Below are 21,067 nucleotides of genomic sequence, written 5' to 3' on the forward strand. Positions count from 1 at the left end.
GACACATGTCCAGATCCTGAACCATCTCTCTTAAGCTTGAATGACGATTTTCCATCACTATACTTTGTACTCGTATACTCGTGTTTTCGATAAAGCAGACTCACTCCACTAGGCCTTCTCCAGCATTTTCAACGACTCAGCACAAGAAATTTCGTTGGCAACACAAAATTTAAGCCAACCTCTTTATTCGATATTTTTGTCCATTTTAAAAATCGCAGAGTACACTTGAGGTTAACAAAACCGACAACTGTAAATAAACTGGTTGGCGCCAAAACTCTACGTGACAATTAGGTACATTGGTACCAAATTACAGAAAGAAATTTGTTTTTATGCTTTTTACGCGAGCTTTTGAAATGAACAATTCCCGGTATTTATTTGACAATATATATATATATATATATATAAATAAATATATAGATATATAGATAGATAGATACATATCTGTAATGTATCAGTAATATTACTGTGATATTGCAATATTACTGTGATATTACGCGCTATGTGGATAATTAATCAAGCCAGGGCGCCGTCGATTCGAAGTTCCGCGCTTGAAATCCACGAGCGATGGCGGTGACGGGATATGAAAAAGTTTCAGTTAAACTTTGCGCTCTGGAAGTGAAAACGAAGAGTATCTCAAGGACGCGCTTCGGCCCTGAGTCACCCTTCTGTCCGAGAGCGCGTCGAGTGGAACGGGGGAACCAGACCACGGAGAAGACAGATAGAATGGAAGAGACGATGTACGCGTTCGGTAGGAAGAGGCAGGAAAAAGAGTGAGAAGATCACCGGATTTTTTCGGGGGAGGAGACATTGGAGGTTGCGGGGAAGCGAAATGCGAACGAAGCAAGAGGCACACACACACCACCACCAGCACCCGAGGGGGTCGCGCATGCGTTCGCCCGCCACTCGCCGACGAGGATGTTCGACGTTTTTCTCAGTCACCGGTCGACGCTGCGCTGGACACCAGCGTCGTGCACGATAGTGCGCGTACGTACCGTTCAAGAAGGTTCATGACGTTCCAACTGCCCGCTTGCCGATAGTAGCCGCGTGACCGACGTCGCGGTCGATACGACTGCTTACCTCCGGTAAAAGTAGTGCCACGACTCAGGCAAGTGTGAGCGGAGGAATCGCACTCGGTGAGAGACGGCTCGTCCTTGCTTCGACGATTACCCGCTTTCCTCTTTCCTTCTCTTCCATTCCTGGATTTGGTCGTTCCACGGAGAACCCTGGATTTGCTCGTCCCGCAAAGAAACCCTTCCCCTTCTCTCTCTCTCTCTCTCTCTCTCCCTCTTTCTTTCCATGTGTTTCCCTCGTGAGGCGGAGGATCCCTGGAAAGCACATCCTATCCAGAATTAGTATTTCCCTCCGGAAGCAGTTCGATACGCCTGAGGCTGCTCAGGTGAGGGAAGTGCAGGTGAGAGGAGCAACACATATCGGTGGCACAAGGGTGTCTAAAGAGGCTCACGACAAGGATACTTCTCTTCTTCAGCATAAGATGCGATCGGCGTGGAGCGTACGCTCGTTCGGCCGACGTTGCAGGTCTGGAACGCGCGGCCTGGAGCACCGGGCTTGCTGAAGTCCGCGGAGGACAGGGAGTCTTTCGACGATGCTGCGCTCCTCACACAAACCATCCTCACTCGGCTTCACCGTTGCGAGTAGTAACGTCCGGGAGTGATCGCGAACGTAGCTGGCGAGGAGCGTACATCGGGACTCTTATCGGTGCGATGACAATCATTTCCCGCGCGCTATCGTCGTCGTCATCGAGCCTTACGCAGCCGCGGGAATAGCCGAGAGAGAAGACCGTTGTTGAGCGAGGGGGTCTCCGCAGAAGAGAAGAAGAGGTAGGCTACGAGGAGAGAGAGCGTTGAGAATGTCGCTACATTATCCGCAAGGATATCGGTATCGTTCCGCATCGAAAGCGGGCGGTACCGGAGGAGAGCAGAGCTCTGACAGCGACGTGGCGGAACTCAGTGACCTCGAGGACGATGAGGACGAGGACGAAGGACCCGGTGAAGCCGTGGACAGGCAAGCGGTCGTGGAGGAGGACGACGAGGACGACGAAGACGACGACGAGGATGAGGAGGAAGAGGAGGAGGGCGAGGGGTTGCCTTATCCAGGTTTCGTTCCGATCGCGCTAAGGTATCTCGAGCAGACTACACGGCCGCGCAACTGGTGTCTCGCGCTGATCACTAATCCATATCCTTTTGCTACTTTTCGCCGCGGTATGTGTCGAAGGACTTTGACCTACATGCCTGCAATCTGCTATTATTCCAATCGACACACAAAGATCCGATAGGAGACTTTTAGGTGTCTGAAAAAACAGATCGGATGGCTCTCTCGACGGATAGATTGAAAAGTTTCCGACCTGACAGAGAAAGAAATATTTTTCTGAGCCAAATGAAATTTATTTTTCAACATAGTCTCCCTTCAACTCAATACATTTGGTCCAACGTTTTTCCAGACCTTTCATTTTCTCGGTATAATAATTTTTGTCCAAACTCGAAAAATAGGCACTTATCGCTTCGGTGTCTGACGACAATCTCTTCCCAAAGTGTAGTGAGACAGTCAAGTTTCGCCCATAATAATAAAACGCCTTAGAAAATCCCTTTTATTGCACTTAAAACGCTTGAGACACGATCGTGAAATGTCCAACCGATCTCATTTTTGATCAACTGTGTGAGCAAATGCGGCAACACGCGCTCAGCTTTCTCATGCTTAATTCCTCATGTAAAATGTTGTGCGTCCGTTCGTATCAGATACCGGCAGTCTCTGCTATATCTCTCAAAATTAATCGACGATCGTCCATCACGATTCGGTGAACATAATCGATCATTTCATCCATTGGTGCGGTTTTTGGCCGCTCAGAGCGTTCCTCGTCGAAAAATGCTCGTTCTGCCACGTGTGAACTCAGCAGCCCGAGTTTTCACGGTCGCAAATGAAGGAGCAGCATCTCCATGCACTGAATCTAATTTAGTTGTAATTTCCGTAGGAATTTTCCTTTTCAAATGAAAGAGTTTTATCACGGCGTGATACTCCAATTTTTCCATTGTTGACAAACTATCGCACAAAAGGCTGTCAGAAACAAACTAATCGCTAGAGTGACATCAAACTTAGTTCTTTGTGTTTCTTTCAGTGTCATCTATCGAACAAGTATTGAAATTTCAATTAACTCTTACTCTTCCTCGGTCAGGTCGGAAACTTTTCAATCTACGCTCGTATAATCGTCTCGGAGAGATTGAAACGTCTTTGTCAGATATCAGCGGAATGCCCGCGCAATTAAGGCGTTTTAACGACGCGAAACGTGAGAAACGCGAGGAACGCCTTAAAGATTAGAATACACGTCTCAGACGTTTTTATCAGAGTTTAGCAAGAGTGTGTCTCGACGATGAGAAAATTTCTCCGTATCTTCCTCTTTGTGAAGATCTTTCTTTCGATTATTTATATATCTTATGAAATTGGAAGATTCTCCGTGGGACATTAAAAGCAATCATTGGCGGGTGTTGAGTTTCTACGATTGCTTTTCCAGATGGATATCGATTGCATCTTTGTGTATACACTTCGCGAGCGAATTTACTCTTCATGGTGGGGTAAGCTGATATAAGCGGACTCCTTCCTTCTTCTCTCTCTCTCTTAGGAATTAATTTTATATTCTTCTGGCTATATAATACACACACACGTATCCAACATACGTATATTGCACGTGCGTTAGCATATTGTCATAATATCGCTGTCAGGCTTTGTTGATTTTCTTAAGTTGCCAATGTGTGGTGGGTTATCAGATGAGGTCAGATATATAGTGCAATATCGAGACTCGCTTACTTAGTCGTGCAAATTGACACAGAAACGTGCCGAAGTTTTGCCTTTAAAATACATTGGGATATAGAGATATACGTGTGTGTGCCTTGAGAAATCTATTCGCACACATTCAATATAATTCGTCTTGTGATCCTCTTGTGATAACATAAAGCAGACAACATGAAAAAAATTATAGAGCCCTCAATAAGGATGCTAAACTAGGAATCGTTTAAGCGTTTTCCTTGATATTCGATCGAGTAACCGTGATAATTTAGATCCAAGTCGCGCTATAATCAAGAATTAACGTTCGATTTTACATGTGTTGCGATCTATTTGTCCTTCATTTTCTTCAAAATGAGAATAAGGGAGCAGAGATACTTCGAGAGGAATTTTATTATTTCGAAAGAGACAGAACGTTCCTTTTCGAAAAAGTCTGCTTTTGTCAAGCAGAATTATATTATTCATGTGGATCGATTCTTAGATTCGATTGTTGAACGATACTTCTGAAATGTAATTAATCGCGTTCTCTTTATACGACGATCCTAACGATCGAAGATTCCTCGAGAGTCCGACACTTCTACGTTCAATTGCCCTGTCTTTGTGGGGTAACTTTAATTAAGAAACGCTCGATGCCTCACGTTCCACACTTCCGCTCCATTTCTCAAACGTACACTGAGAAAAAGATTTCCTCAGATTTAATTATTGCATCTAAACGAATCTCATCATCGGCATGCTCCGAAGAAAGTAATGTTTCGATCAATAAATACGATTGTTAGGCTTTTCAACGAATGTGTATCTTTGTCTTGAATAAAAAATTTGTTTGAAACGAAAGATAATTTTCTTATAAAGGAATTATTTGTTTCATTTTACATATTCATTGTGACCAAATAAGATTTTATTTGCTTAAAAGATATTATTTCAAATAATAACGTTTTTTCTGTTAAATAATAGTTTTCTTGAATGAGACAAAATTTTTACTCAAATAAGTAATATTTCGTATATGTTGTTTCTATGAAAGAAATTTTTGTGAAATAAATAGAAATATTGAATTTAAAGAAACACTTTTCTCTATGTAACGTCTCTATTTTGTTGTATTCATTAGACTGTGCACACCCTTGATCTAGTACGGCAAACACGATTGCGAGGGAAACTGGCCTGAAGACCTGAAGCCTTAAATAGGTCATTGATTGACCTATCCCCAAGTGGATCTTACTGCGCGTACAGTTGCTCTCCACATAGTGGCACAGTTCTCGCATCATCCCGCCTATCGTTTTCTCTTCTCGCTCCGTTGCAACCTCACCTCCCCCCCTCCCCCCACCCCTCCTTCTCACCCCTCTTATTTATTTAACTATCTCTATTTCTTTTTTAGTAGCAACGAAGCTGGAAGTTTTCCCTCTCTTCCTGCTGTTCATTTCTCGTTGTATTTTTCTCGCCTTCAGTCCCAGCGCATATGCACAGACCACCTGTAGACCATAGTTTCTGCGAAATTAAATCTGGAGCGTGCAGGCAGTGTGTGCCGGGTATCTGGATAAAATTATCTAAACAATCATCCAGATGAATAAAGAGATCATCTTTATCCAGATGGTAGAAAATATATTCACTTTCATCTTAGATAAAAACGACACGTTACCTCATCTAAAAATGATCTAAAATGATGTTATGGTCCATATTTTGGACTCACTTTTGGTAAAATAAATGAAATAATATGGACTTATGCGTTAAGCCCGTATCAGATTAGGGATTGGACATCAGATTTCAACGAAACAACAAACAAATTTCGGTTTCGTCTCCTTTAGTCTGTTCTTTTTAGCTGTACTGTACTGTATTCAACTTAATTTTTCATGCGAATTTATTCCTTTTCGAGTAATTTGGTGATACATCCCATTATTTGTGCCATTAATTAGCACATTGTCTTTTTTCTTTTGCACAAATGGTTAGTAAATGTCCGAGCCTTCTTTGATATGTCAGTTGCCGGAACATTGCCGGATAGAAACGCATCACTTCGTTCGCTATACACGATTTTTCGGCCATGATCGAAGGCAAAAGCAATCACAGGACTTAATACTGTTTTACCTTCGATCTCTCGCGTCCTTCTATGTTTTTTCATGAGATTTCCCCAATTCGTCGAGTAATCGGCCGGACAGGACCGGGGAAAAATAATCGAATAACTCCGGTGCAAACGAGGCAATCATCCGCGATCTCGGACGTCATCGGAAGCGATAGTCGATCGAAACAATTTGCTCGGTCGCCTTAGTTGCCTTAATTGTCTATTAAGTACCGCGTAAATAAGCGCCGATGAGAGGGTGAAACGTCGATGAGAAACAGGCCATTCTCGACCATTATGTTATGATGGACACGTAACGGGCGCGCGCGTTAAAAATCGATAGCCTAAGACATTCTTCATACGAGGCCAATCGCAACCCGTGCTATTGTGACCCTACAGCGCGATTATTTACTAAAATTCTAGCAATTCTATTTACTAAAACTTTAGCAATTCATATATTTTTTAAATAGTTTGTTATAAATAGACATAATCAAACTTCAAGATGTATATATATTTTAATTAAAAAATGGAATTGTAACAGAGCAGCATAATTGTGACACTTTTGCTATGTAAGATATATATTAAAGGTTCTAAAATGTATGTTCTTCGAACGTTTGTTTGAATATATCCAAACCAAGTGAACGTAAAGCAAACGTTCCTCGAACGTTTACGTGCTGCTTGGGATCCTATTTTATCTTATTTGTGATCCGATTTTACTTATCGTTTATAAGGTAAAATTCTATTTTATCTTATTTGTGTATCCGATTTTACTTATCTGTGATAAGTTTAATGTTATATCAACTTTTTTGAAAATATATCTTAGAAGTGTAATATACAGAGTGTCCCAAACTAATCTTGGTTCCCGTGGTGTGCAAGTAGAACGGATGAAATTGAGCAGAAAAGTTCTATACCATTTTGCAAATGACACGCAAAATTTCGAGTTATCAAGGATTGAAAATAGCCATGTATAGAGGCTTCTTTAATTAATAACTCAACAATTTGCATGTTATTTGCAAAATAATACAGAACATTTTTGTTCAGAGTGGCGTAATCTGCAAATATCAGGTGTTTGAATTAACTCTCACTGTTTTTTTGTTACAAAAACTCATGTTTATTTCAAAAGAGGATTATATCTTATTCAAAGTATTGTCCTTCGGAAGCTACAACCTTTTCCCACTTTTCGGGTAACACGTGGATTCCACTGCAGAAAAATTCAAATTCTTTTGAAGCGATCCAGTCATCGAGCCATTTATTGATATCTTCGAAAGAACTGAAGTGCTGTTCAGAAAGCTATGCTACATCGACTGAAACAAATGGTAATCTAAAGGAGCAACGTCTGGTGAATAGGATGGGTGGGGTAAGACATCCCATCCAAGTGCCTCCAAGATTTCTTTCACTGATGTTGCAACATGTGGTCTAGCATTGTCAAGGAGAAGAATAATTTTGTCATATCTTTTAGCGTATTGCGAGCGTTTTTCTTTGAGTGTTCGATTCAAATTGAGTAATAGTCGTCGGTAGCATTCAGCATTGATGGTTTGACTCGATTGCAGCAGCTCATAATACATACACTATACCGACTTGTTCCCACTAAATGCACAGCAGGGATTTTCTTTCCACGAATATCCTGTTTCGGCGTTGATGTTGATGGTTCGTCGGGACGTACTTATGGTTTCTTACATTTAGAATTGTTGTAATAATAATAAATCATTTCAGATAGTTTTTAAATGAGATAACATGTTTTTCTATCTAAAATGAAGATGAATATATTTTGTATTTCTTCCATCTACATAAAGATAAAGACGATCTATTTATTCATCTGGATGATTATTTAGATAATTTTATCTAGATACCGGCAATCACTGGTGATCGATCGTGCGCAACCGTTGTGCGATAAGCCAGGAATTTCGTCGCGCTGATCTTTACGTGAACGATACTTAAAGCGATTGCGCGAACGTTGGTGCTGCTGAGGGCAGATTGCATCGCACCGATAAACGGTTATCTAGAGCTCCCGGGATCTTGTAACGCCTACAGGCTGTGCTCTCAGCCTGAGTGTGGGGAGTAATCGAATTGATTATTTTCCGCCGTCGCTTATCTCAGCGCGTGGCAACGTGGTGACAAAACGGGGCGGAATTTATATTTAGCGAGCGCACGCGGGCTTCCAAGATAAAAAGCATTTGTACCCTCTCGCGCTCGCGTTATTCCCGAGTAACGAATTAATTACTCACTCCGGAAATAAGGAACGCCCGTAGCCTGTCGTTCCCGGAATCAGAATGAAAATAGTCCAGTCGAACGGTCGAGTTTGCCGACGCGCAGTCCGTTACATGAAAAGTGGACATTATTACACGGCAGAAGAAAACGATTTTTGTTTCTTCATAAAGCAGTTGTTCCATCAAAAAAAAAAACGGAATCGCAAATCCGGTGTTTTCACTTTTTTTTCTCCTTGACGGAAATTGGGTAATTCAGCATTTATATGGAAAAAGGGGCCGATAAATTTGGGAAATATTACGTTACGAGAAACTTAACTCTTGTTTTCAGACATCGTAGTAACAGATAGTCATTCTATTACACAGGGTGAAATGAACGGCTTAAAATTTGTCAATTCCTGAATTGCTTTTTCCGAAAAGTAGGGCAAGGTGACTGATAAGAGCGAAGGAAATTTATTTCGTCCCATATATGTACACAACACACGTACAAATTTCTATATTTTCGTAAAACATATTTTTCTATACACGATAATTACGGAATATTAACTTTGATTAACGATTTGGAGAAGCTGCTGGCCGAAAATTCATGCGAAACTCAAGTAGAATTAGCTGCAGCGTTAGGAGTTACCAAGCAAACCATTTCTATCCGGTTAAAAGAGTAAACGAATTTAAGCAGACACGTTTGCAGATGGCTCATTCACTATTGGCACAGTATGAAGAAAAGGGAGATGTATTTGGATCCTTAAAAGAGTTTCTAGGGGGGAAAAAGTTTCGTTTCAATGAAGAAGTCGTCAAAGCTGTTTGAGAGTGGGTGCATCCGCAACCGGAAGAATTTTTTTCTCAAGGAATATGGAAGCTACCGGAAAGATTGTGCCGGTACATTGAAAAGGAGGGAGACTATACTGATAGTATGTAAATTACTTCTTTTATATGTTACTCTTTTTGATTAAATAATAAATTATAATTTAAATTTGAACACTCCTCGTGATTATAATATCAATGATTAATGCTGAAAATTTTTGTTAATGTTGATAATTTCGATAATGTTGAGTCGATCAAATCTCTTACCTTATCCACCTTTGTTCTTGCCTTAGAATAGCAAAATGAAAAGATTTATTTCCATTCTGGAGATAGAAAGCATCATAAATTTTTAATATAAAACGTTAAAATCATAAAATGTTATTATGAATCTTCGGACACACACGCAGAAGTGACGGACGTTTATGCGCGCACAAGGATTATTGCGATTGAATTTTAAATTAATTTCTATCGGATAATTCGTTTCATGTATTATTATACACGAACGCAATTTCGATGCGAGCAGTTCGAGCTTAATCCACGGAATTATTTAGATTTTCCGCTGATAAGCAGCTCGATGTTGGCACATAGAAAAGTTTGGGTCGAGTTGGCTAAGTGTTTTGTTTATATGATCATTGTGACAGTGACTATAAAAAGGGAATTTCTAAATTTCTAAACGTTTTTTTTTTGGAACATGAATACTTTTCCATAAATGCCATCATATTCGTAAAATATCGTAGTAAAAGAAAGTCTGGTTTAACAGCAGCCGAATAAATTTTCGAGCATCTCAACATTTTATCATACGTTACGCGAAGTAGCCTATAAGAGTCAGCACACGGTTTTCAGTGCGATCAACTAAAAAAGTTTTAAATATATATATATATTTAAAAGAATTTTCTTAGGAAAATCTTAAGAAAATTCTTTTAAGAACATATAATTCTTAAAGGAAGTGTCATACAGACGAGTACATAGCACTTAATTACTGAATTACCGTTCACGGTCCTCTATCCTTTATCGATGGACAAGTAATAAGCATAAAAATTTCGCCGGAGTCGTTCGAATTTTCATGCGTGATAACCATTTAGAGATTCTTCGCGAATAGAAGTAGTCGAATCTTTTTTCCGTTTCTAAGGACGCTCAGGATGATCATTCTTATTATTACTCGTAAAGAGAGGAAAAATAACGGGGCCACGCGTTAAGCCGGGAATCGAACCCGAGATCTTTCGCCTGCCGGGCGACTGTTCTATTTTGATCGCGCGCTAAAAACATCCGTGTCCGTCGGCTCTTATAGGCTACTTCGCGTAATGTATGTTGATTATCTTCAGAGCCGCGTATCGCACGCCTTATGAAATTCACGCCGGCGGAAGAATGCGTTTATTTTCAAAATTTTGCATTAACATTCTCCGTCATAAATGGATAAACTTAATTTTTTTGCTACGGCGTACATGATAAGCTTTTTACGGGATGACGGACGGAAAACGGTCGCTGTAGTGCGTCATGAAAATCAAATAAACTTTGATTTTGTTATGTTGAACATGCAGTTTACGCGTTCGATTTATGACGAGTGATGTTCATTTGTTTCTATCGATGCCAGGCAATATCCAGCTAACCGTTTGCTTGCGCATTGTTAATGAGTCAGGCAGTAGTTCCCTGTCGAGTGAGGCTGCCAAATTTCAGACTTACTGTGTTCTCATTCATTCAACTCGCCGTGTTTCGGCGATAGAACGTGGCAGATGTCGCATGAGCAGATTGACAGCGGAAACCGCGCGGAGTCTGCTGCCCAATTGCGCGTCCAACAGGGTTTGCTTGATTTCCGCAGTCCAACTGCTGTCAGATCGCTTTGCTCGATTTCAGCCGCCAATCTTTTCGCATCTGTCAGCAGGCTCTGTCGTATTTCTAGCGGCACTTTGGCAACATAATCTGATAAAATGGATCCTGTGTGTTAGATTTATTGCTTTTCCGCCGTCAAGAATTTGTAGCAAGCTCGAAAGCTCTGTTTACGCAGGTCTGGCCATCTGGGTGTTATCATAAAGACATTGACAACACATTTATTTTCTTATTGAAATCGTGTCTCTATGATCCTTCTGACCAATAATATTAAGGATGTTGATGCATCAAATAAATTTAAGAACACTATTTTGAGGAAATATTTAACTGTAAATAGATAATTTTTACGGTACATCCTAGATTTAAGACTGGCGGAGATCTACTAAGACTTCTAGTAATAAAATTTAGCAACATCGAAACAAAAAAACTACCGACACGGCAAACAATCGATTTCGAAAAACATCGAGAAAAACACGCAGACTTTATCGGTTTTTCCTTAACAAGTAATCACGTGGTTCGAGAGAGTGAGCATGATGGTGATACTTCTGAACTGCATCACGCTCGGGATGTACCAGCCGTGCGTGGATGATAAATGTGTAACGAATCGGTGTAAGATACTGCAGGTGCGTATATACATGAGTACTTATTCAGCGAAATCCCAGATGAAGAAGAGATAATTTGCGTTACCGCGTATTGGAGATTGAGAGAAGTATTTGGTTGTCAGACACGATAAATGAGAAGTATTAGGTGTACAAATTAATTCTCGGCCGTGATATTAAATCAATTATAATGCTTATTTAAGCGGAAAATTTTCGCCCCCAATTTCAGGATTAAGTATAGTATCAACGCAATAAACCATAAAATAGGGATGTATAGCTGACATAATTCCAAACGATTCACCGTGAGCGCAGCAAACACGATGGTGTCTGACAAGCGATACATTAGACACTGTTTGCTCTTCGCATTTTAGTTGAAAAAAAACACGTCCGAGGCGAAGAAAATGATTTGTGAGGCATTAGGGGAAGGTGCTGTGTCTTCCAGCACATGTAAAAAGTGACCTTTATGGGCGACGGGCCTAAGCTGGTCATTCCATTGCGCGATAATACGAGGCTAATACGGCGGAAGTAATCAAGAAGATGCTTAATTCATTGAGGAAATTTCGTCACATCCGGTGTATTTATCAGATCCAGCCTTGTCAGATTTTCACCTGTTCCGGTCCTTCCGACACTATTTAACAGATTCCCATTTTAGAATTTTCGAAAAGGTCGAAAAATGCATCACCGATTTTATTGACTTCTAAACCGGCGTCCTTTTACCAAGAGGGAATTCGTCACCTACTCGAAAGATGGCAAAAATGTGTAGATGCTGTTGTAGATTATTTTGTTGTTTAAAGTGTATTCTGAGTTTATATAAATAAACGTTAATTTTCATTTCAAAAAGGCCGAAAATTCATTTGTACACCTAATATTTCCACAAGTTTGTCTTGCTAACCGTTTCCGGATTTTTCGGCTGCTTTTTTGTGTTTTGCGAAAAAGAAACTGCATGATATCGAACACCAGGTGGATTTAAAATTCGATTCAATCGGTTCTCACACTGGAGGTTTGCGAAAGCGACATAACCGCGATTACTGAGAGCGTCAATAAGTGAATTGATCGATTGTATGCCTTGATACAATTTCCGGCCTGCTCGTAATTGGTAGGGTGGCAGAAGGACCAAGACTAAGAGGATGGAGGATGGGAAAGAGATGAGAAAATTATAAAGCTGATACGGCCCGTTAATCGAATTCTCACCGAGTGACTCTTAATCAATTACGGCGAATTACGTTGATCACGTTAGTTAAGTCGCGTCTTTCCGGCTGCTTCTTCTAGATGTTCGATGATATCATTTTTGCCTTCTTCTCCCTGGAGATGACTATCAAGATGGTGGCGATGGGGATTTACGGTAAAGGAACCTATCTCGCAGACTCCTGGAATAGATTAGACCTCTTTATAGTGCTAGCTGGGTGAGTACTAAGGTCGGACATTTGATTTTTTTCTATATCTTCACGGAAATAAATTTTGTGCTAAATGTAACATATTTTTTTAAATTGCGTTGTTATTAAGATGATATCAATGATATTGCACATATTTAACATGTTCCAAACGGTCCTAAATTTTCGTTTTAATTTAATAAAAAAATATGTTAAAAAGTCACACGAATATTACATAAAAATTAATACAGAAAATGTATATGACATTATGCGCGCGCGCGTGTGTGTGTGACACTATATTTGAAAACAAATTTTACGTTAAAATATTAGAATTTTATAATATTTATAGCAAACGTAACACAAGAAAGCGCTATTTTATATTGAAAAAACTTTCTATTTATCACTTTTTTTTAAATTGCGTTGTTATTAAGATGATATCAATGATATTGCATGAAATCTTCTTTATTATATATTTTAATTTTTAACTGATTCAATTATCATATTTTAAAAAATATGCTTATCACAAAGATAGGTTTCAAAATTGGGAACTTTGGATTTTGAATCGCATATTACATACTATACCATTTCTACTCCTTAATTATTCGTATATTTTGTGTTATTTAAGTTTTAAAATGACAACCATTACTGAAAGTAATTAACACAGCTGGTCTGTAAATTTTAACATATAAGATATATCACCAATAATATAGAATGTTTATTCAGTAAAATTGACATTCGTAATAAGTTAATCGGTACTGAAATATAAAATATGTTATTTTAACATTTATACATATTGATTTAATAAAAAATATTGAAATAACATAATATATATATACATAATATTACACACACACACACACATATGTATGTATGTATGTATATATGTATATAATATAAAAATTGTAAAATATGCGTTATAAGAATTCAAGAAATGGAGAACATACACTGAACGAGGAATCCTTTGTTTCGTTATAGTGCTTTCGAATACTGCCTAAACGTGGAAAATATGAATCTGTCAGCCATACGGACGATAAGGGTTTTAAGGCCGTTACGAGCGATCAATCGAATACCAAGTAAGTATATATAAAATTGGATGCCTCCGCTTTCGTGAAACGTGTGAAAAACCGATGACGATTAACCAGCACTTTCCTGTTGTCGATTTCATGGTGCACTATCACGTATGTACACAACTGCGTTTATACACCGCGTAAATACATTCACGGTTGATTTCATGATGTAATTGAAAAAGAATGGAGACGATACAGATTTAACCGCATCTTGACCGAGAAATTAATAAAGTTCGCAACAGGAGACATTTCGTTTCAGATATTAAGATCGAATATCATGCTCAATCAATAAGGTTGATTTGCGTGAATGTGAAACGCATTTAATCTACAATATACTGACTGTCACGATCGTAATTTTAATAACAGATTCTTAAACTGATTCTTCACTTTGATAGAGCCCATTTTACCATAAAATTGTCGAAGCTCTGGAATGGCTTTTGAATTACAAGCGATTGGAAAGAATTTGGCACGAAGTATGCGATTATATGAAGTGCAGAGGGCGAAATATAAAAAAAATAATATCGGATTACGCATATAGGCTATTCTCAAAATTGAACGATCAAGTTCCGCCGGTATGAAAGCAGAAAAAAATGTATATAAACATGGATTTCCAGAAATGTTTTGTTAAAATCTTATAACAAAGATATTAAACATAATAAAGATATTAAACATAAATGTATTAGTGAGCTTGTTGTGGATTCATTGCAATGTAAGAGCAAATTGGCGATGTTTACCTGTTATGTTTAATATACCTATGTTTGTTGTTTGAAAACATTGGACATGATTAGTTTCGATGAGTGAGGGAATTAGGATAGGTTGGGGAAAACTAACAGTTTAGTCCCCGAAATCATCAGATCTCATATTGTTAGACTTTTGTTTGTGGAAAATTAGAGACAGTGTACTATATAAAAGTCGATTCACGATACAGACTGATAAGTACTATCAATTGTGCATTCACTGAATCGAATAGACATGAAAATAAGATAGACGTGAAATTTGGAAAGTGTTAAGAGGATCCCGGAAGCTGTAACGGAATTTTAAATTCAATCCCAATCCCTGTAACTTCCGTGTAACTTCTACAGGTATGAGGATATTGGTGATGTTGTTACTGGACACTCTTCCTATGCTGGGCAATGTCCTGTTACTGTGCTTCTTCGTCTTCTTCATCTTCGGCATCGTCGGTGTGCAGCTCTGGGAAGGCATACTGCGCCAACGTTGCTTCCTAAAGGCGTTGCCTAACGTGAAGTATCCCGAGTAAGTTAATAAGAGTTGACAAAAATGTGTGTTCGTTACGAGAAGACATTCGTTGATTTAAATATAAAAATATTTATTTATAATAATAAATAATAGATAATTATTAAATGTTTGACGCCGATAGTTCTCATATTAATATAATTATTCTTATTCTTATTTTTTTCAATATTGCTATTACAACTATTGCTATTACTACTACTACAACTACTATGACTATTACTACTACTACTACTACTACTACTATTACTTACTAATGCTACTGCCATTATTATTGTTGTTACTATTATTATTATCATTATTTGAAAAGAATATCTGGTCTATGACAGTTTGGCTCTCATAGACCACGTATTCTTTCCCTTTATTGTTTTACTATTTTGGAGCCAATAATAACTTTTATATTATTATTATTATTATTATTATTATTATCATCATCATCATCATCATCATCATCATCATTATTATCATTATTATTGTTGTTGTTGTTGTTATTATTATTGTTGTTGTTGTTGTTTTGATTGATATCCGACGGACTCGCTTTGTGGTTCTAAGCCTACGGAATGAATATACGAGCTATATCTTATGACGCGCACTACGGTGGTCATCCGTCACAGTCTTATTATTATTATTATTATTATTATTATTGCGCTTCATATATTGCAACGCATCTTGTTTCTATTTTCTTTATCTCTGACTTGATTGCTATGTAATTTCAAAAACACTGTACGCGCGTGCCTTGCTAATCACGTATTACAAGAATGGCAATTACGGCGAGATATGCAGAAATCATTGACACATACGGATTGTTGTTGGTAGATTCTTCTTGAGATTCCTGTATTTTACGAGAAATTATTTGATAAAGCGCAGTGCAAACAAAGTATCGATAAGAAATATTGATATTGATCGACCATAAAAATTTTAGTTTAATAATAAAAAGGCTTAAGTTATATACTACAGTGCACATATAAGTTTTCATGAAATTAGCATGTCGTTTGAAGCACCTTTTCGTAAAAGTCGATACTTTAAATGCTTTCACGGTGCCACATGTCGAGTGCAGTAAGTGCTAAATTCCCATGTACGAAGTAACCCAAGTATTAGCCGACCGATTTACCAACTTTCCCCCGAAACCCGACAATCGAGTCAACGTTAGCGATGTCATGGCAAACCGACTATTATTATTCGATAGTGCGGCACGATATCGAACATTTACATTGTTTTTGTTTACATAACTGCGTTAATCCGACTTAGTAACAATCATAATTAGCGAGATCTTGCGTTTAATTGGAGTATATTTTCTGAAAGGATATAACAATTAGATAGTTCATTAACTACGATTGTTGTTATTGAACTGCTCACATAGCATAACAATATCACAGCAATATCATATTTCCATTGCAATATTGCAATGTAATATAGCAAAATGTTAGCCGATTCTTGCCTGGTTGCACCGAAGGTGTCGTCTACGAAAAGCAATACATCGCGTTTGGACTTTGTCAGCAACATATAAGCGCATTCGGAGGTACCGCCGTGAAAAGCCGCTATCTGATTGTGGTACTACACCAATTCGACCCGAGTAGAAAAATATTAGGGAAAAACTAGTCACCAGATAGAAATTGGACAGTTTTTACTGACTTGAATTAATTAGACAGTAACTGTTCAGAAACTGTCTGAAAAATACTATTATTTTTCTTAGCCAGTTAAAATGTTTAGTCAGTTATTTGCTATAAACTCTATTCCGAGAAAATAATAAGTTAATATTGGACAGTTTCAGTTTTCAGCGAAAACTTTTAAAATTCTAGTTAGTGTTTTTTGGCCATTTCCTACCCAGAAACTCGCCAAAATAATAAACAAATGAAAATGCTCAAAATTGTACTAGGAATTGGTCGGAAACTGACTGGTTTTATTATTTTTCCAGTTATCGTTGAAGCAAACGTCTCCTAAACTTGTAAGTTTTCGCCAGTAAAACTGATCGGAAATTAGCTGGTTAGAAAATTGCTGGCCAGTTACCGGTTAGAAACTGATTTAATTTCTACTTGGAAAACACGGTTAGCCAACTCCTGCTCGCGTTGCAACGTTGGATTGATGTCAGTTGGACTGACCAGTGTTATATCGATACTGATGCGTAACGTTGGGCCGATCTTATCATTTAAATATTATGCTAGTTCTGGGCTGAGAGTTGGAAACTGGTTGCCAATATTGAACCAACACTGCTCCGTTCCTAAAACCGTACATGGGAGCTATTCTATTTTACATTGTCTTTGTTTACACGTCTACGTTAATGTCCGGTTTAGTAACAACTGTAATTAGTGGGATCTTGCGTTTAAAATTGGAATATACTTTCTAGGAGAATATATCAATCGGATGTAAGAGTTCATTAAGTACGGTTATTACTAAACCGGATTAACGTTGCCGTGTAAACGTAGTTATTGAGTATATATTAGCGTTTGCTGTTCTTAAAAAGATACGCTAAATTTTATTACGTCGCTGACAATTTTTCGGCAGATTTCTGCTCGCTTCATACACACAGAGAGAGAGAGAGGCGCGCGCACGCGCACACATACATACACACATTCGTGCGCACGTACATACGTATACATTAAATGTTTCGATCTGGCGCGCTCGCGATTTGCTTTCGTTTCGTAAACTGTAAAACATTACCTTCACGAATCCCTCCGGGATAATTACCCACACAGGTAATATCCGGGATAATTACACAGCACGGTAATATCACAGCAATATCATATTTCCATCACAATATTATAATATCGCAAAAATATCACTACAATATTACTGAAATATCACAGTAATATTAAAATGTAATGTTAAAATGTCAAAACTAATCACAGTAATATTACAGTGATATTTCACAATTATATTTCCTTACAAAAAATACTAATAGCTGTGATAAATTGTCCAGTGATAAATTATTGTTTCTTAGTTGTTTTATTACTTATACGAGAACAAAAAATGTTATTTTATATGTCGCGTGTGATTTCCATTCTGACTGGAGGTCGGTCATTCATCCAACTACTAACCTTGCTCACCGTTACTAAACTTCGACGATTGGACAGCAACCATTGACTTTGACGATATCCTTGTGATTTATATAATGTATCCTTATTATACTCACAAACATGTAATAACATATTTACTGACACGTATTAAAAACAATGCATAAGTAATTAACATGGATATGAATACAATGTATATTAGCGAACTATTTTCATCGCTTTTAAGATGAAACGTCGCGTTAAATTAAAGAAAAAGAGAAAGAAGAGGTTGACTGAACAAATATAATGTCAAATTATCATGAAAACCCACAAATCTACACTGTACCTATATTGTAATATATAACTTAAGCCCTATACTAAGTGATACAAATATTTTTCACAATTTCGTATACTTAAAAACATTTAGAAAATATTTTATTAAGTAACATTTAAGTATACATTATATTACTTCGTTTCAATGCCTCTATTTGAATTTTAGAAGATAACTTGCTCAATATAACATTTTTAATATCAATAAAATATTATTAATATATCATATGAAATCACTTGGCCATTTGGAATGTGATATATTGTAGCAATGTTAATAATATTTCAATGTTATATACATGTATATATATTTCAATTTACACATATACACATACACACACATACACACACCTAATATATCAGTGATATTACTGTGATATTGCAATATTATTGCGATATTACGTGCTGTATAGGTAGTTATGATATTTGCGAAAGTACGTGAATGCGATAGTTAGGTAGGTAGTTCATGAGCAAACCAACTACAGACGAATGTACACATAATTCGATAGAATCCGACACAATCGACATGGCTCGTATACATGCGGAATCTGATCAATCTTAACATCCAGATTTGCATGGCGAGTAGCTCAAGTTGCCGCAAAGCACCGCTTGACAAGTTCCTTACGCTGTATTTATAAATTTGTCGTTCCGCTTTTTCTTCTCTTCCTCCCCGTTTTCCTCCTTCTTTTACCGCCTCCTCGCTCTTTGTTTCGCGCTAATATTCCTCTGCGCCAATATACTTTGTGCTCGATTCGCTTTTACCAGACTACTGACATCTATTCGCAATATAATGCGAACTCGCAGCCACTTCATTCAACTTGTCACGAAACCACCCGCAAAATATTTCTCTCTCTCTCTCTATCTATCTATCTATCTATCTATCTATCTATCTCCCCTCCTTCTCTCTCTTTCCCCTTTCTTTTCCACCTTCCTTCCCTCTCTCTCTCTCTCTCTCTCTCTCTCTCTTTCTCTCTCTCTCTCTCTCTCTCTCTCTCTCTCTCTCTCTCTTCCCTTTCCTTTTTTTACTCGTAACTAAAAAAAAACTAGACATGTAAGTACATGACCCTAGGAAAGCGGTGACAGGCTATTGTTTCGCTGTTGCAGGTTACTCTCGGACGAGTACTCGGTTCGATCACGCATTTAGTAAGCTCTAGTAGAGAACAATATGCTGTACGCATACCCACACATTATTCACCCATTGACCCACCATCGACACACACACACATACACACACACACACACGCACGCATGTATGCATACACACAAATATAAATATATAAATAAATAAATAAATATATATATATATATTTAATATATATATATATATGTATTTATTTATTTATTTATTTATTCTTTTTTTTTTGTGTATATATTTTTCAATAATATATACCTATAAAAATTATAGAATATACATATACGTGGCAACCATATGTACATATATGCATATACAACCATGCATAAGTGATGTGTATTCTCTCTCTCTTTCTCTCTCTCTCTCTTGTCCTCTCACCCTTCTCTTTCGACTCCATCTTCCCTCCCTCCATTCCTCTTTCCCACCTTGCTTCATTTTCTTTTTCCCCTTTCAACCTTCACTTACTTCAACCTTACTTTCTCTTCTCCTTTCGTTGTTGTACTAGTATAAGACTGTGCTGTAGTGTGTACTCACATAGAGCATGGCGTCTCTATCGATGACGAATAAAATGCCGTTTCAAATAGTGAAATTGTCACAGTCGAAAACCGTAACTTCGACATTGAGACTTTCCATGCGTGAGAAGTAAAAGTCGATCTTTCTGAAATTTCGAAACGATATTTCAGTGTCCGATTTATTTCATTCTCTACATTCTAGAGTCACTATTGAGGTCTTGTCGTCGTAAATATATGCAGGATATAGTATGTTTGGAATAACTGCAAGTGTGCAAATAGAACACACACACACACACATTATATATATATATAATCTGCTATATCCCTGTATATATATGTACTGGGTGCTTCAACCACCCGTATACCCCATTTAAAAACGAGAGAAGTAGTCATTTTGAAAAATATTTCAGACAAAAGTTGTAGGATATAATAAGATCCATTTACTGATATTATCAGTTTGACTTTGAGTGGCGTCGCCAAGGTCAGAACACCTTGAATTTCTAAATGGATTCCCCTACTTTTTATTGCATATTTTTATAGCTTACCTCGAGAGCTTTTCAAAACACAATAAGAAAATATTTTTTCATTAAATACTTTTTTATTTATGAGGCTTACAAGTTACAGTACCTCCGGCATTAGCACTACTGATAACAGTAAATTGATTTTTTTATATCTTATAACTTTTGTCTGAAACATTTTTCAAAATAACCACTTCCCTCGCTTTTAAATGGAGTGTACGGCTGGTCTGAAACACCCGGTATATATATATACATATATATACAGAGTGCCCCGCATAACGCGTCCGAAACTTATAAAATAGATCTCACAGGTCGAGTAGATAAGTATAGTCAAAGTCATTTTTCGTACTGCCACGTGAAATTTCAAGTTATTAAAGAGAAGAGGTAGGCGCGCGCGCGACGCGGTTAACCCTTTCGCGGCGGAGTGCTCTGGAAAGAGTTGCGCTCTAAGCAGCCGATGCCAGATCGACCGCGCGGACCAAATACGCGAGTCGTTCCGAACGCAGTGTGTATATAATATTTGACTATGTAAAAAAAACCTTTGCACAAGAAGCGTATGCTGCTAGCACGTCAAAAACAACTTAATAGACATTAATGGCAGTTGTTGATAACAAACGAACAGCGCCTTCGTACGAA

General features: G+C 37.9%; 1 protein-coding gene across 2 annotated transcripts in view; it reads left to right on the forward strand.

Annotated features, from left to right (window-relative positions):
• Positions 1-486: 486 nt before the first annotated feature.
• LOC106745233 (voltage-dependent T-type calcium channel subunit alpha-1G) overlaps positions 487-21,067 on the forward strand; it is a 69,554-nt gene continuing 48,973 nt past the window's right edge. Inside the window, exons 1-7 of one of the 2 annotated variants that reach the window (XM_014620647.1) lie at positions 487-1,411; positions 1,487-2,193; positions 11,177-11,288; positions 12,534-12,667; positions 13,610-13,707; positions 14,784-14,955; positions 19,374-19,412. In XM_014620647.1, coding sequence (XP_014476133.1) covers positions 1,868-2,193; positions 11,177-11,288; positions 12,534-12,667; positions 13,610-13,707; positions 14,784-14,955; positions 19,374-19,412 — 881 coding nt within the window. In that variant the 5' untranslated portion in view covers positions 487-1,411; positions 1,487-1,867. Of the gene's footprint in view, positions 2,194-11,176; positions 11,289-12,533; positions 12,668-13,609; positions 13,708-14,783; positions 14,956-19,373; positions 19,413-21,067 lie in introns of both variants that reach the window. The other variant, XM_014620648.1, reaches the window with a different exon arrangement.

Source organism: Dinoponera quadriceps, unplaced genomic scaffold, assembly GCF_001313825.1.
Source record: "Dinoponera quadriceps isolate SergipeBrazil2010 unplaced genomic scaffold, ASM131382v1 scaffold1270, whole genome shotgun sequence".
In the NCBI taxonomy this organism is placed as follows: Eukaryota; Metazoa; Arthropoda; class Insecta; order Hymenoptera; family Formicidae; genus Dinoponera; species Dinoponera quadriceps.